The 17,723-nt window shown below is 46.4% G+C and overlaps 1 protein-coding gene across 1 annotated transcript in view; it reads right to left on the bottom strand.

Moving 5' to 3' along the window:
• Window positions 1-17,723, bottom strand: part of LOC139234158 (uncharacterized) — a 63,830-nt gene that overhangs the window by 35,180 nt on the left and 10,927 nt on the right. Inside the window, exons 2-3 of the mRNA XM_070865159.1 lie at window positions 8,872-9,273; window positions 7,753-8,220 (exon numbers count right to left, since the gene is read on the bottom strand). Coding sequence (XP_070721260.1) covers window positions 7,753-8,220; window positions 8,872-9,273 — 870 coding nt within the window. The remainder of the gene's footprint in view (window positions 1-7,752; window positions 8,221-8,871; window positions 9,274-17,723) is intronic.

The raw sequence follows: 17,723 nt of genomic DNA, 5'->3' as shown, positions 1-17,723 counted from the left end.
AGCCTCTCTTCCCCAGCTTCTCTTTCTCCCCTAGCCTCTCTCTCTCTCCCCCAGCCTCTCTCTCTCGCTCATGTCTCTCTCTCCCCCCAGCCTCTCTCGCGCTCTCCCCCCAGCCTCTCCCTCCCAATCTTCCTTGCCCCCCAGACTCTCTCTCTTCCCCAGTCTCTCTCGCGCCCGCTGCTTTTCTGCTCACTGCCACCGCTCTCGGTCCCACGGCCACCACTCTCAGCCCCCACGGCCGCCGTTCTAGGCCGTCAGGGGGGATAGGGGAGGGAGAGTCGGGGGAGGGAGAGTCGGGACCTCAGCGGAATCTCGGGCCTCAGGTCCTGCTTCTTTGCACCACGTGGAGGGAATGATTCGGGGGCGGGGGAGGGGGCAGAGCTTGACAGAGGGCGGGGCTTGTCGCATGTCTGTCAAAAAAAGTGCAGTACAAATAGTTACCTTTTTTTAAATCCTCCACTTTTTTTCTCTTTCCCATGGCAGCTGGTGATGATTCCACCAATCACACCCGATCTAGACTCATCTTTTGTTTCTTAACTTGTTCCATTACCATCTCATTTTTGACCATCGTCCCTTTTCTCTCTTAATCTCTCCTGCCTTCCACCCTATCACAGACCTTCCCTTTTGTTCTTTCCTCCCCTCCACCTGCACTTCCTTAAGAATCTGTTACATCTCGAACTTTTCCAGTTCTGACGAAGGGTCACAGACCCGAAACGTCAACTCTGTTTCTCTCTGACCCGCTGAGATTTCCAGCATTTTCAGTTTTGAAACAGAATGTAATTGGTCAGGAACAAAGTGTGTTCCTTGGTTACTTTGGGGGTCAGTGAGCAATAATAGACAGAAAGTTTTCCTGTGGTGTAATCCCGGCCACAGGAGAGAACTCCAGAGCTTAGTGCCTTGGCAGTTGAAGGCACGGCCACCAATGGTTGAGAGATTGAAATAGGGGATTTCTAAGATAGAGCAACTTGTACATGGTCTACGGAGTAGGATGAAGACAGAAAAGAAAAAAGCTAGAAAGAAAGACAGACAGACTTGTATTTATAGCTCGCCTTGCCTGACCTCAGGGCATCTCAAACCGCTCTGCAGCCAACGAAGTACCATTTCTAAGTGTAGTCACTGTTGTAATGTACGGAACACGACAGCCAAATTGCATGCAGCAAGGTCTGACAAACAGCAATGTGATAATGACCAGATCCTCTGTCTTTAGTTATTTTGATTGAAATAAGTGTTGGCTAGGACATCGGGAGAACTCCCCTGCTCTTCTTTGAAATAGTGCAGTGGGATCTTTCGCGTCCACCTGAGAGGGCAGACGGGACCTCAGTTTCACGTCTCATCCGAAAGACAGTGAAAGAGTCCATTCAGCCCATCGTGCCTGTGCCCGTGGGTTGAAAGAGCTATCCAATTTGTTCCCATAGCCTTGCAGATTTGAAATAAGGTTCCCAACCAATCCCGGTGGGAGTTTTAGAGGCCCTTTTGATGCTCGCTCGTGAATTTGAGTTGGGTGGACTTCAGGTATCCAATGGGTGGGAGATTGTTTTTAATCTTCTTCAGCCAACTATTCGGATTTGCAGTGGGAACAGAAATCACCTCCTGGTGCCTGAAGTAAAAATTTTGCTGCGGGAGGAGTAACGGTGATAAGGAGAGCGAGACAGCGGGGCCATCAATCCACCCACTCCTGCTCCTATTTCTTATGTCAGTAATCGGTTAGTGACGGCTGAATGCGCTTCCTGTCTGCGAGCAAAGGTCACGGACTGCGCTTCCTGTCTAGGATCAAAGGTAAGCAAGGGGTCAGGGAAAAAATAGCAACTCATGATTTGTATAGCAAACCTCATGATTTTTAAGAGTTCATCGTTTGATTTATGCGACAGTGCGGTTGGCATTTCTGCTCACACCCGCTTCTACTAACAAGCTGTAAATAGCTGAGCCTTTTAGACTTGCTCCCATCAATTAAAATTTCCAATCATCACACGCTTCCTTCCATTTCCGTACTGAGTTCGTTTGGATTTGCTACACACCAGTCCTTGCGTGTGGTGCTCATATTGCAAATGGCACCCATTGTTTCAGAGATCGTGCTGAAGCCAAGGGCTGGACAATGAGGCAAATGCCAGGGTTATGAGGGTTAATTCACTGACTCTGTCCCCTCCCACCCCCTCCCCCCCAACCTGCCGTCAGAGTGAGCTCTGCTTCAAGGAGACACAATTGAGCAGAGGGTCACAGAGCTAACCCCTGACCCGTTTGAGCATGGCTGCCCTCAAGGAGTGTGGGATTGGTGACTCTCGCGTGAAAGTCCTTTTATCTTACTGATAGACATGTATTGTTCAACATTTCAACATTGAAATGTTTTATGCTTTTAAAAATACTCTTTAGCGATCTGCTGGGGGCTGACAATTTATACCAAACTTTCTCTTACACAATCATGAACTTCCCTCAGCGTCCTCATAAATTTGCTTCCACTCCCCCTCCCACCCACTCCCCCCACACCCTCCTCACTCCCACTCCCCCCACTCCACCCTCCCATTCCCCCTAGCCTATCATTCTCCACTGCCCCTTCCCTCACACCCTCTTCACTCCCCACTCTCCCTCCCACTCCCCCTTCCCTCCCACTCCCCACTGCCCACTCACTCCTCCCTCCCAATCCCCTCAAACCCTCCTCACTCCCACTCTCCCCACTCCCCCTCCCTCCTCCCACTTCCCCTTGAGTCTAAATGCAGTGTCCTCACTGAGATCAGTTCATTCATTCAATTAGTTAGCCATAAAATTCCTGCTGGACAGATGACACAGCTCGTCATTTAGTTATAATTTTTAAACAGTGTTTATTGAATGACTTCCAATCACACAAGTTCCATTTTGCGTATTACACACCAGCGATGCGTTGTTCTATCTAAGCAGAGTCCAAGGGGGTGAAGTTGCTCTTCGCCAGCAGTGTGAAGCTCATCGCGAATCGAGCGCACGTTTCACACCGAGCCCGAATTTCATTTCCATCAAAGTCGAAACTGGCGAGGACCAATTTCACGTCGAATGTGTTACAGTTATATTCTTCAACCGTGGGTTCCCATCGCCCTCGTCCGGTGTCGGTGAGAGTGGAAACTCACATTGAGTCTGTCTCCGTGTTCTGTGTCGGTCGCCACAAAAACTCAGAACAAACCGGGAAAGGCAAGGAGCTGCCACCAGCGGCTTTATATCATTTGTGAAACATTGGGAGAAGATTTCTCGGCACACAATCCTGCGCTTCAAGCAGCTTCAATGTTACAATCTGTGAAAACGCACTTGTGTTCAACGAGCGTCGGTTGTCCACCTGTATTCTGCGTGGTTTCCCTTCCCTCAAAATTAATGAATGAATTGAAAGACTTGCATTTATCGAGTGCCTTTCATGACCTCTGGAGATCGCAAAGCACTTTACAGCGAATTCAGTATTTTTTGAAGTTTAGTCACTGTTGTAATTTAGGAAAAGTAGCAGCTAATTTGCACACAGCAAGGTCCCACAAACAGCAATGTGATAATGGCCGGTTTGGATCCTGGAACAAGTGGTAGGCCCCTTATTAGCATATTCAAAGGAGCCTAACGCCTACATCAGGGACTCCTCTACAGGCCCAAACCAATATGGCATCAAACATGTTTCCGACACTACTCGGGCATGGTGGGTTGGCCTCCTAAATTGGACCTCTTTTGCACCCATGATCCATCCAGAAATCCAGTGCAACAATGTCGAATTCTCCCCCACCCTGGGGGTCTGCAGTGGGAAAGTGTTCAATACCCAGTGTAAAATATATATTTTAAAATCTAGTACCACAATGAGTTTAACCAAGTTATCCGTTGCCTTTCTCCCATTACTCAATCACATTCAGGCTTCCTCTATTTTAGCATAAATAGGATTTTCTTCCATCTCTAACGGGCCAGGTTGTGGATCATCTTCCTCCAGCCGAGACCTTGTCTCTGTGTCTCCTGGGCTCCCTGTCCCCGGGCAACCTATCAAAGAATAAGTCTGCTCATTAGACAGAGCAAAGGGATCCTCCTTACTGTCCTCTTTGGGCTGCGATTGGCCGTCTGATTTGAATTCAATGGCTAAAGAGGTTTCAACCTGCGGTATATGGTCCGTGCGGTCTCTGCCTAGAAATTAAGAGGAGATTGCGTTTGATGGGTTTCACTTCCATGTGGGGACAGATAATGAAAGATACTGAAAGATTGCCATGACTTACATTTTACTGCCTGGATTTCAGTTTTGCCGTCATCACTGGGAAAACAGAAAATTAAACGTGTGAAAAATGAGTAACATATGATTCAAACAATATTAAACGGCTGTAAGTGGAAACTACATTCAGTCACTTTCTCCCCACTGGCCTGGATTTGAGTCTAACCCAGCCTGAAATTCCCTCATTCATTTTCCCTGATTCTGTCTGTCACTCTCTGACTCTCGGATTGCATCACCGATTCTCTTTCTGTTTCTTTCTCTTTCTCTCCATCTGTCTCTCTCTCGCATGGTCTCTCTCCCTGTCTCTCTCTCTGCCAGCCTCCTTCTCTCTCTCTCTCTCTCTCTCTCTCTGTCTCTCTGCCTGTCTCTGTCTCTCTCTGCCTGTCTCGCTGACTCTCTCTCTTTCTCGCTATCTCTGTCTGTCTCCGTCTCTCTCTCCCTGTCTCTCTCTCTCTCTGCCTATCTCCGTCTCTCTCTATGCCTCTCTCTCTCTCTTGCTCCCTCTGTCTCTGTCTCTGTCTCTCTCTCTTTCGCTGTCTCTCTCTGCCCGTCTCCGTCTCTCTCGTTGTCTCGCTCCCTCTGTCTATCTCACTGTCTCCCTCCATGTCTCTCTGTGTCTGTCTCTCTGTCTCTGTTTCTTGTTCTCCGTCTGTCATTTCATCCCCATCTGCATCCCCATCTCATTGTCTATTTCTGTCTGTCTCTCTTTCTCTCTCCGTGTTGCTCTCTCTCTCTCTTTATCTTTCTCTCTGTCACTCTCTGTTCTTGACTCCTTGTCTCTCTCTCTCACTCTCTCTCTTTATCTCTCTGAGTCTGCTATGTAAGCAGTCCTCTCTGCAAAGAGTTTTCAGTCTCAATCCAATTCCTTGCCTAAAACCGCCAATCATTCAGTAAAATATTTGGACAAAATTGATCATTATGGTCAAGTAAGCCAAAATATTGTCCTGAGAAGTTTATTTTTTAAATAACTTCATACTGGCACAGTGATGCTATTCTGATGTTGGGATAAAGGAGCACTATCAGGTCAGAGGGCAAAATGCTTTACACAGCTTCGGGCCATCGAACCCTGACTTAGAACTGTCCGGTTGTGAGATTGGATGCAAAACCTGGAAATGTTTTGTCCTGGGTGGTGGAATAGATTAGTACGGCCCATTCATATTTTAGGATCTGTTCTCAAATCAAGTCCAGACTATTGGTAATAAAAGTCCTCTTTCAATATCTATCTGTCTCTCTGTCTGTTTCTGACTGACTATCACTTTCACTTAGAAAGATAGAAACATAGAAATTTACAGCGCAGAAGGAGGCTATTTCGACCCATCGTGTCCGACAAAGAGCCACACGGCCCTCGTTCAGCAGCCCTGAAGGTTACATATAAACCTTTGAACAATGAACAATGGCGGAAAGGTAAAGAGCACCCAGCCCAATCAGTCCGCCCCACACAACTGCGACATTCTACACTCCACCCCAACCGGAGCCATGTGATCTCCTGGGAGAGGCAAAAACCAGGTCAATTGGGGAAATAAAAATCTGGGAAAATTCCTCTCCGACCCATCCTGGTGATCAAAACTAGTCCAGGAGATCACTCCAGCCGTATTCGATTCCCTGCAGTACTTACCATCATATCTGCGCCAGCCAACAAGAGGTTTTCCAGTCTAATCCCACTGAACAGCTCTAGTTCCGTAACCCTGCAGGTTACGGCATTTTAAGTATCCATCCGAGCAACTTTTAAATGTGGTGAGGGTTTCTGCATCCACCACCCTTCCAGCCAGTGAGCTCCAGACCCCCACAACCCTCTGCGTGAAGAATGCTTCCCCTCAAATCCCCTCTAAACCTTCCACCACCTTAAAGCTATGCCCCCTCATAATAGACACCTCCACCAAGGGAAATAGGCCTTGCTATCCACTATATCCAGGCCCCTCAAAATTTTGTACACCTCAATGCGGTCTCCTGTCAGCCTCCTTTGTTCCAATGAGAACAAACCCAGCCTATCCAATCTCTCCTCATAGCTAAAATTCTCCATTCCAGGCAATATCCTAGTAAATCTCCTCTGCACCCTCTCTAATGCAATCATGTTCTTCCTATAATACGGCGACCAGAACTGCACGCAGGACTCCAGCTGTGACCTAACCAAAGTATTATACAATTTAAGCATAACCTCCCTGCTCTTATAGTCTATGCCCCGGCCAATAAAGGCAAGCATTCTGTATGCCTTTTTAACCACCTTATCCACCTGGCCTGCTACTTTCAGGGATCTGCGATGAGTTTGGTCCTCTCGATCCAGTTTGCAGCTCATGTGAGCCACAGTACAAAACTACCTCTAAATTGGCCCTTCCACTCAAATAGTACAGGAGGTGTGAGAAGTGAAGATGTCTGACCTCTCTCCTGACCTTGGAGTTGAGGAACATTGTTGGGACAGTCCAGAGGGAGTTTTACGCTGTGCCTAATCTGGAGTGCTCCAAGTGATACTGTGTGGCCAAAGTGGAAAAGTAACCCATTTGCTAGCATGGGCTCCCCTCACCTTCATTACATTAACAATCTTCTAACCCTCCATCCTAAAACAAAGTTGTGGTCAGTGTTGACTGTAGCCGAGGGGTGACAGCTGTCACTCTGCTTACCCTTTGACCACTGACTCTTTGATCAAACAGTACACATGCTCTGTAGAGTCAATGTTTGGGCCAGTGCTCTCCATTCCTTCACCAGGCCTTGGCTGGCTCGACGGCGTTGGAACTCTTGTCACCGAGTACGCAACAGGCTCGTTGTCATCGCTCTGATCCTTCCTGGGAACCACAGAGTACGGGAAACCTGGACAGAAAGGCGGGAACACCATGTGTGCTTTTAGTTTCAACTCTCAAAGGGCCAGGATCGGAAGAGCTGGCCAGCAATTCTAGTCACTTACATTCAGCCACTTGTGTCAGCTGCACATCACCGGCCCTACAGTTAGCAAAGAAAAGTAACCTGTAAATGTTCCATTAAATGAGCAAAATTATACAGAAAGTCTGCCCAAAAACTGATCGAATCCCAGCCCTACCTGGGTCCTGGTGCTGAGGATTCTTCACAACAGTAAGATGGGAAAGATAAATGTAAGAATCTATGTAAGGAGTCTGCTCTTACAATTTTATAGATTTAGATCAAACATTTTAACGCTCTTGCTTACCTTTACCTTTGGCAGATTGTCATTTCCTTCGGCAAACGACCCCAATAATGCAAACTATCCCAACAATGCAAATGAGTACAATCAGACACACTATGGCTACGTTCACAGCGGTGGCAGGGTCTGGAAATGCAGAGGAGAAGCAACATTAAGTTCAGTTTGTACAATGCCGTCTTATATGTACAGCTGATCACACTGGTTACCTGGGCCGAGGAACATACTTTTCCGGTTACAATCTGGAAAAGTGCAATTGCGAAGGAAGAAAATCGAACCAACGTCTAATGGGTACAAAACTAGACAATTGATTTGGAATCTCACATATGGGACATTGCCTGAAAGAATTATTTATATTATTTATATTGAATTATTGATATTAAATGGTTCACATCATATTCTGGATTGTATCACTTACTATGAGTTATGCTGCTGGTCACTAAAGATATTCCAGATGTTGAGGTGGGAGTGTCTGAAGTTTCTGCACTGGGCTCTGTCACAAGGGAGATGTTTGCTGCAATCTTCCAGACATGTTTCCCCGAATCCTGACTGTGTACAGCACAGAGATACCTCCCAGTGTCCACCAGGCCCGCTGAGTGAATAGTAAGGTTATGAGACTGGCGGCTAACCAAAGGATTGTGTGAGCTTTGGTTAGAGATTCTTTGTGACGACTCTCTATCCACACAACAGAGTGGGTTAGAATATGGCCCCTGAGAGTCAATGAAAACAGAGTGCAGACACTTATTGACGTTTCCAGATCTAAACCAAAACAGAGTGAAGGCGAGTAGTTTTATATTCTCATACTGGCAGGGTAAAGTCACATTCTCTCCCTCTGACAGTGTCAGCGACAAGGAGTTTTCTTCAATAGAAGATATATCAGCTGAATCTATAAACAACATTGAAAATAATATTTGTTAATATAATCATCTCTAGTGTGACTTTATCAAAGAATTTCCTAAAGACCATGTACACTCATCATCATAGGCAGTCCCTCCAATCGAGGATGACTTGCTTCCACGTCAAAAAGTTCACGGGTGTTTCAATGAAGAACCTAATATTGCAGGTCCGAACTACACTGTGAAGGATGGAAGATTCCTGTGCGTCGATTGTTTTAATGTGTGCTGGCGGTTGCACACCAACCGCCACACTGGCTTGGCAGAGCTAGGTCTTATACACTAGGTCATGTACACTACATCCACTGCATTCCCCCACTTACCATGTCTGTTACCTCCTGGACAGTTTGAAACCCGTGCTAGCTACTTCTCACTATTTACTCTTTATCTGCATACGCGGTAATTTCATCTTAATAAAGGCTCTAACATTTTCCCAATGACAGCTATCCGCACTAAAACCTCCTCCAGTATCTCCCCAACGCCTCCAAAAATCTCCCCTAATGTCTCACCTAATACCTTACATTATATGTTCTCGCAATACCTTGCCGATCGCTCCCCCGATACTTCCCGAATATCTGTCCCGATCCCTCCCCGCCCCCGATACTGTCCCGATCCCTACCGCGGTACTGCCCCAGTGCACCTACCATCCTGGGTTATCACAAAGAACAAGTCGTGGTTTTCACATCCCGGCTGTGACAGTGTGAGCCAGGACGGACACTCCAATGCCCCTCCTTCTGTGCAATCCTGAGCCATGCAGGTAAACACCATCGAGTTAATCATCTTCACAGCGAATGTCAGAGACTCTGTTTGGTCGTCATTTAATTTGCATTTCGTACACTCTGGCTCACTGTATCCTTTTCTCCCTTGAGGACCGATATTTTCATCACATGGCTTCTCGTTCTTTGGGTGCTGACATTTTATTTCACCCATTCCTGACCCGGGATCACTGGAGCTGCACAAGGTTACTTTATTCCCAGCACCGGTGGGCACGTTGCATTGCAGAGTGGTGACATCTCCTGGTCCTCGGAAGAAGAGATAAGTGGATCCTGCGGGGAAAGGGCAGAATGGGATAGAGATAGAGACAGGAAAGCTCATTAAACAGTCAACGTGAAACAAAGCCTCTCACAGGAAATTAAGGAATCGTGATTTTTTTTTTGCAGTCAATACACTGTTGGTCAAAACCCCAGTTACACCTAATCTAACAAGGCTTAACATTTCATGGAGTGTTTAACAGCAAAATTAGCGTGGGAAAGCTGCACTGATTTCACTGATTGCCGGCAATACGGGGTGGGGTCGGTGGTAGGGCATCCACAGCGTCGCCTGTGTCAGAGTGTTGAATGACTGACCGCAACGTCAGGATTTCCGCGTTTAGATGCGCAACATCCTGAAGTTCGGGTCAGTTTCAGAGAGAATGATTGTAAATGCTGACAGTTTGGTCCGGGCGGTCCTCCGCTCCAGCAGGGGACAAGCCCGCCGCGTGAAGGCAGGTCTAACCTCAACGGTAAGTATGAAGACCTGCAATAAAAGGTAAGTGCAGTTCTTTTCTTTATTTCTTTTGCAGGGATTCGGGTGGATGGGGTCCGCTGAAGGATTTCTAGTGTTTTTTTAATTTTGTGAAAATGTTTAATTTTATCAGTTCCGCCCTCGTACTTAGCTGAGGATTGCATTTGCCGCCGAGAATGGGAACTACCTCCCGCTGCCGCCCAGATTCAGGGCGTAAGTCCCATTTTTGCCGCCGGGCGGACTTTCCAAGATTTTTCCATGAAACTTCCGGCCAAAGTACCGTCAGGATCTCAGCGGTCCTTTGGGCAGAACTTAGCTTCCACCAATTCCAGGGCCTTAGAGTACAGGTGCAGCATCGAGAATCCGGAGTCCAGAATCCGGAATGTTCCGGAATCCAGACTCCAGGACGATTGGTGGTAGGGTCGTCCAGAATCTGTAAAATGTTCTGGAAATTTGGACTCGATGACCCTGCCCACCTCGGGGCCCCGTTGCTGCCCAACCTTGGGCCTCGCTACAGCTCACCCAGCCCCGCTCACCTCAACATCGCTGCCCTTACCTCGAGGTCTCCTCACCAACCCACCCGATGATGATCTCCTCGGCGGGGCCCACCTGACGATGACCTCCTGGGCGGGGCCTACCTGCCGACATCATCCTCGGCGGGGACCACCCGACAACAACCTTCCGGCAGAGCCCCGCCCGACAACATCCTTGGCAGCGGGGCCAGGCAGCCCGAACAGCTTCTTGGTGGGAATCCACCACCGCGCCCCCCCCCCCTCCCTCCTTTCAGATGTTCCGAAATCCGGAAATACTCAAACCTGGGCAGAAAGCAAATTGAAAGTCCAGAAAAACCCAGAATCCGGAATGGCCTCGGTCCCGAGGGTTTCGGGTCTTAGGCGCTGCACCTGTTCTGCGTACAGTTCTGGTCGCCATATTATAAAAAGGATATGGAAGCACTGGAGAGGGTTCAGAGAAGATTTACAAGGATGATACCAGAAATGTGAGGGTATACACATGAGGAAAGGATGAAAAGGCTGGGTCTCTTTTATCTTGAAAAAAGAAGGCTGAGGGGTGACCTAACAGAGGTCTTTAAAATGATGAGCGATTTTGATAGAGTGGATACGGAGACAATGTTTCCACTTGTGGGGAAGAGCATAACTAGAGGCCATCAATATAAGATAGTCACCAAGAAATCCAATCGGGAATTCAGAAGAAACTCCTTTACCCAGAGAGTGGTGAGAATGTGGAACTCGCTACCGCAGGGTGTGGTTGAAGTGAATAATGTAGATGAATTTAAGGGGAGGCTAGACAGGCATATGAGGGAGAAGGGAATAGAAGGTTATGCTGATAGTTTTAGATGAGGAAAGACGGGAGGAGGCTCGAGTGGAGCAAAAACACTGGAATGGATTGGTTGGGCCGAATGGCCTGTTTCTGTGCTGTACATCCTATGTAACCCTATGTAGCAAACCCCTAGGTGCATCAGATTGATAGGAGTTTCCAACTTGACTTCCAAAGGGTGGAGCCTCAGATAACCCTTTGTACAAGACCAACATCATCGAGGAGAGGAGGGATACCACGAGCGGGGACTCCCCACACAAGGTCCCCCTCACCCGGTGATTCCTTAGAAGCTGGCATGTGAAGTGAGTTGAGGTAATTCCCCCACTTTGCCCGCAGTAGTGAATAGTTGCACAATTATTGAGCCACCTGGAATGTGTGGGCACTGATGGTGTATCAGTGGTCATACTTGTGCTCCCCACCTTGTTACACAAAGCACTTGTGCCAAGTTATGACAGAAGTGTATCAATAATTACAGCATCTTGGAACGTATCAATATTTGCACAGAGTCCCTTGGAATGTATCAATATTTGCAGTATCTTGGAATGTATCAATATTTGCAGTATCTTGGAATGTATCAATATTTGTAGAGTTTCCTTGAAAGTATCAATAATTGCAGAGGGTCATTGGAATGTATCAATATTTGCAGAGGGTCCCTTGGAATGTATCAATGTTTTCAGGGGGTCCCTTGGAATTTATCAATATTTGCAGAGGGTTATTGGAATGCATCAATTTTTGCAGAAAGCCTTTGGAATGTATCAATTTTTGCAGAAAGTCAATGGAATGTATCATTATTTGCAGAGGTTCCTTGAAAGTATCAATATTTCAAGAGTGTCATTGGGCTGTATCAATATTTGCAGAGGCCCTTTGACATATCTAAGTATTTGCAGAGGATCATTGGAATGTCGCAATATATGCCGAGGAAGTACAAAGGGTGGGCAGTTTGGAGCAGCGGCAGATCGGGAGCAGCCAGCTGCAGCAGGGTAAAAGAACAAAGAAAAAACAATTAAAATCAAAGTGTGACGTCACAGCCAAGCAGGTAAGTGATTGGCTGGTGGATTGGTGAGTATTTTTTCTTTTTCTTTTCTTTCTTTTCTTTAAGAAACCTTGGGCACTGTTATAAGTTAGGAACTACAATTAAATATATGTGATCTTTATTATCTAAGGAGAACCAATGAACTAAATCAGCTGTTTGCTGAGTAGCGGCTGGCTGTGTTTTGCTAAGGTTTAGAGTTTACATCTACTCGATAGTTGCGAATGTAACTAGAGGCATGGCAGGGTAGTCCCGTGGATTGCACATCCTGTGGCATGTGGGAAATCCTGGATGCTTTGCGCAGCCTGGATGACCACGTGTGCATGAGGTGTCTCTAGCTGAGCTGCACCAACTTGAGCTCCGTGTTTTGGAGCTTGAGCAGCAGCTGGAGTCACTGCGGTGCATCCGCGAGACTGAGAGCTACGTGGATAGCACATTTCTAGAGGCGGTCACCCCACAGTTTAAGAGTGTGCAGGCAGATAGGGAGTGGGTGACCCCTGGACAGAAGAGGATGTCTAGGCAGGTAGTGGAGGAGTCTCCTGAGTCCATCTCGCTTTCCAACCAGTACCCTGTTCTGAGTACCGGTGAGGGCGATGGTGGCTCTGGGGAGTGCAGCCTGAGCCAAGTCCATGGCATCACGGGTGGCTCAGCTGCACAGGGGGGGAGAGGAAGAAGAATGGAAGAGCTATAATGGTAGGGGATTCGATAGTCAGGGGAGAAGACAGGCGTTTCTGCAGCTGCAGACGTGACTCCAGGATGGTTTTGCCTCCCTGGTGTCAGGATCAAGGATGTCACAAAGTGGCTGGAGGTCATTCTGGGGGAAGAGGGTGAACAGCCAGAGGTCGTGGTCCACATTGGTACCAATGACGTAGGTAGGAAGAGGGATGAGGTCCTGCAGGCAGAGTTTAGGGAGCTAGGCAAGAGATTAAAAAGCAGGACCTCAAAGGTAGTAATTTCCGGATTACTCCCAGTGCCATGAGCTAGTGAGTATAGAAATAGAAGGATAGAGCAGATGAATACATGGCTGGAGAGATGGTGCAGGTGGGTGGGCTTTAGTTTTCTGAGGCATTGGGACCGCTTTTGGGGGAGGTGGGATCTGTACAAGCCGGACGGGTTATACCTCAACAGAGCTGGGACCAATATCCTGGCGGGGTGGTTTGCTAGTGTTGTTGGGAAGGGTTTAAACTAGCTTGGCAGGGAGATGGGAACCTGAAAATAGATTCAGTAGGGAGAGAAGAAAAGCTGAAATTAGAAAGCAAAGATAAAAAAAAGTAAGTATGAAGGAAAGAGGAAACAAGCAGGAAAAAAGGGTAAAAAAAACAAATTTAAATGCACTTTGTCTAAATGCACGTAGCATTTCTAACAAAATAGATGAGTTGAAGGCACAAATTGAGACAAATGGGTATGATCTGATAGCTATTACAGAGACCTGGTTGCAAGGTAACCAGGACTGGGAATTAAATATTCAGAGGTAAATGACAATCCGGAGGGACAGACAGAAAGGAAAAGGAGGTGTTGATAAAGGATGGAATCACTGCAATAGTGAGAAACAATATTGGCTCAAATGATCAGGATGTTGAAACAGTTTGGGTGGAGATAAGGAATAATAAGGGGAAAAAGTCACTGGTGGGCATAGTCTATAGGCCCCTAACAGCAGCAACTCTGTTGGTCGGAGCATAAATCAGGAAATTGTGGGGGCTTGTAAAAAGGGAATAGCACTAATCATGGGTGATTTTAACCTCCATGTTGATTGGACAAATCAAATTGGTCAGGGTAGCCTTGAGGAACAGTTCATCGCGTGCATAAGGAACGGGTTCCTTAAACAGTATGTAACGGAACCAACCAGGGGGCAGGCTATCTTAGATCTGGTCCTGTGTAATGAGACAGGATTGATAAACAATCTCCAAGTAAAGGATCCCCTTGGAATGAGTGATCATAGATTGATTGAATTTCAAATTCAGATGGAGGGTGAGAAAATTGGATCTCTAACCAGCGTACTAAGCTAAAATAAAGGAGACTATGAAGGTATGAGAGCAGAGTTGGCTAAAGTAGACTGGGAAAACAGATTAAAGTGTAGGACGGTTGATGAACAGTGGTGTACATTTAAGGAAATATTTCACAACTCTCAAGAAAAATATATTCCAGTGAGGAGGAAAGGGTGTAAGAGAAAAGAGAGCCATCCGTGGCTAACTAAAGAAATAAAGGACGGTATCCAATTAAAATGTGGCCAAAACTAGTGGGAGGACAGAAGATTGGGAGGACTAAAAAAGAATGACTAAAAAATGATTAAGAAAGGGAAGATAGACTATGAAAGTAAACGAGCACGAAATATAAAAACAGATAGCAAGGGTTTTTATACGTATATAAAAAGGAAAAGAGTGGCTAGAGTAAATGTTGGTCCCTTAGAGGATGAGACCGGGGAATTAGTAATGGGGAACATGGAGATGGCAGAAACTCTGAACAAATATTTTGTATCAGTCTTTACGGTAGAGGACACTAACAATATTCCAACAGTGGATAGTCAAGGAGCTAGGGGGGGGAGGAACCTAACACAATCACAATCACTAAGGAGATGGTACTCAGTAAGATAATGGGACTAAAGGCAGATAAATCCACTGGACATGATGACTTGCATCCTAGGGTTTTAAGAGAAGTAGCAGCAGGGATTGTGGATGCATTGGTTGTAATTTACTAAAATTCCCTAGATTCTGGGGAAGTCCCAGATTGGAAAACTGCAAATGTAACACTCCTATTTAAAAAAGGAAGCAGACAAAAAGCAGGAAATTTTAGACCAGTTAGCCTAACATCTGTGGTTGGGAAGATGTTGGAGTCCATTCTTAAAGAAGCAGTAGCAGGACATTTGGAAAAGCAAAATTCGATCAGGCAGAGTCAGCATGGATTTATGAAGGGGAAATCATGTTTGACAAATTTGCTAGAATTCTTTGAGGATGTAACCAACAGGGTGGATAAAGGGGAACCAGTGGATGTGGTATATTTGGACTTCCAGAAGGCATTTGACAAGGTGCCACATAAAAGGTTAATGCACAAGATAAATTTCACTGGGTTGGTGGTAATATATTAACATGGATAGAGGATTGGCTAATAACAGAAAATAGAGAGTAGGGCTCTCTGGTTCATTCTCGGGTTGGCAATGAGTGGGGTGCCGCAGGAATCATTGCTGGGACCTCAACTATTTACAATCTATATTAACGACTTGGAAGAAGGGACTGAGTGTAACGTAGCCAAGTTTGCCGATGGTACAAAGATGGGAGGAAAAGCAATGTGTGAGGAGGACACACAAAATCTGCAAAAGGACATAGACAGGCTAAGTGAGTGGGCAGAAATTTGGCAGATGGAGTATAATGTGAGGTTATCCACTTTGGGGGCAAAAACGCGAAGACAGAATATTATCTGACTGGTGGCAGATTAGGAAAAGGGGAGGTGCAACGAGACCTGGGTGTCATGGTTCATCAGTCATTGAAGGTTGGCATACAGGTGCAGCAGGCGGTAAAGAAGGCAAATGGGATGTTGGCCTTCATAGCTAGGGGATTTGAGTATAGGAGCAGGGAGGTCTTACTGCAGTTGTACAGGGCCTTGGTGAGGCCTTACCTGGATTATTGTGTTCACTTTTGGTCTCCTAATCTGAGGAAGGACTATTGAGGGAGTGCAGTGAAGGTTCACCAAACTGATTCCCGGGATGGCCGGACTGACATATGAGGAGAGACTGGATCAACTGGGCCTTTATACATTGGAGTTTAGAAGGATGAGTGGGGATCTCATAAAAACATATAAGAATTTGACGGGACGGGACAGGTTAGATGCGGGTAGATTGTTCCTGATGTTGGGGAAGTCCAGAACCAGGGAACACAGTTTTCGGATAAGGAGTAGGCCATTTAGGACTGAGATGAGGAGAAACTTCTTCACTCAGAGAGTTGTTAACCCGTGGAAATCCCTGCCGCAGAGAGTTGTTGATGCCGGTTCGTTGGATATATTCAAGAGGGAGTTGGATATGGCCCTTACGGCTAAAGGGATCAAGGTGTATGGAGAGAAAGCAGGAAAGGGGTACTGAGGGAATGATCAGCCATGATCTTATCGAATGGTGGTGCAGGCTCGAAGTGCCAAATGGCCTACTCCTGCACCTATTTTCTATGTTTCTATGTTTCATGGGTTTGCTTGGAATATATCAATATTTGCAGAGGGTCATTGGAAGGTATCAATATTTCCATGGTTGCTTGGAATGTATCAATATTTCTGCATTTCTGATTTCTTATCTACATCAAGTTCTGGACAAACCAGAACTTTACCAGCTTCAAAGATGGAAAAACCAAAGCCATCCCGTTAGGTTCCAGTACATACTGACCCTATTTGACCCTGAGCTGAACTTGAAACAAACAGCCAGCCCACCACCAGATGTTGTGACTCCTCCTTCCAAACAGTGCCTGCCTCCATTCCCACCTCATCCTCAGTGCCGCTGGAACTCTCCTCCAAAGCTTCATCACCATGGCCATGGACATCTACAATCCTTTCCTCATCAGCCTCCTGAACTTCACCGATAACAGACTCAGTCGGAACCCATTATCCACATTCTGTCTCACATGGCATCCTACTCACTAATCACTCCTGTCCTCACTGACCTCCCCCCAGGCACTGAATTCAAAACCGTCCTTTACCCTCCTAGGACAGTGTTCTTGGCCCAACTATCTTCAGCTGCTTCATCAATGACCTACTCTCCATCATGAGATGGAGGGCTGTTCACTCATGATTTCACAGTGTTCCGCTCCATTCTCAATTCCACAGATATTGTAACAGTCCGTGCCCACATGCAGCAAGACCGGTACAACGTCTAGGCTTAAGCTGATAAGTGGCAAGTAACAATTGCACCACACAAGCGCCAGGCAATGACCATCTCCAAACAGATTCTAACCACCTCTATTGATATTCAATGGCATTACCATAGTTGAATCTCACATCATCAACATCCAGGGGAGGTCATCATTCATCAGAAACAAAACTCAACCAGATATATAAATGATGTGACTACAAGAGCAGGTCAGAGGCTGGATATTCTGTGGCGAGTGTCTCACCTCCTGAATCCCAAAACCTCTCCACCATCTACAAGGCACAAGTCAGGAGTGTGATGGAATACTCTCCACTTTCAAGAAGCGCAACACCATCCAGGATAAGACATCGCTTGTTGACACCCCATCCATCCCCCAGGTTAAATATACACTCCCTCCACCACCGGCATAACATACAAACATAAGAACATAAAAAGTAGAAGCTGAAGTAGGTCATTTGGTCTCTTGAGTCTGCTCCGCCATTCAGAAAGATCATGGCTAATTTTCTCCCTCAACCCACCTTCCCGCAGTATTCCTATATCCCTTAATTCCCTTTGTTCCCAAAAATGTATCGACCACTATCTTGAATATATGCAACAACTGAGCATCCACAGCTCTCTGGGGTAGAGAATTCCAAGATTCACACCCCTTTGAGGAAATGTCTGCTTATCTGAGTCCTAAATAGCGTACCTCTTATTCTGTGACTGTGATCCCGTGTTCTAGATTCCCCAGCCTGGGGAAACGATTTCCCAGCATTAGCCCTGTCATGCCCCTTAAGAAATTTATATTT

This window comes from Pristiophorus japonicus, chromosome 21, assembly GCF_044704955.1.
Source record: "Pristiophorus japonicus isolate sPriJap1 chromosome 21, sPriJap1.hap1, whole genome shotgun sequence".
Lineage (NCBI taxonomy): Eukaryota > Metazoa > Chordata > Chondrichthyes > Pristiophoridae > Pristiophorus > Pristiophorus japonicus.
This window is presented reverse-complemented; position numbering and strand designations above follow the sequence as displayed.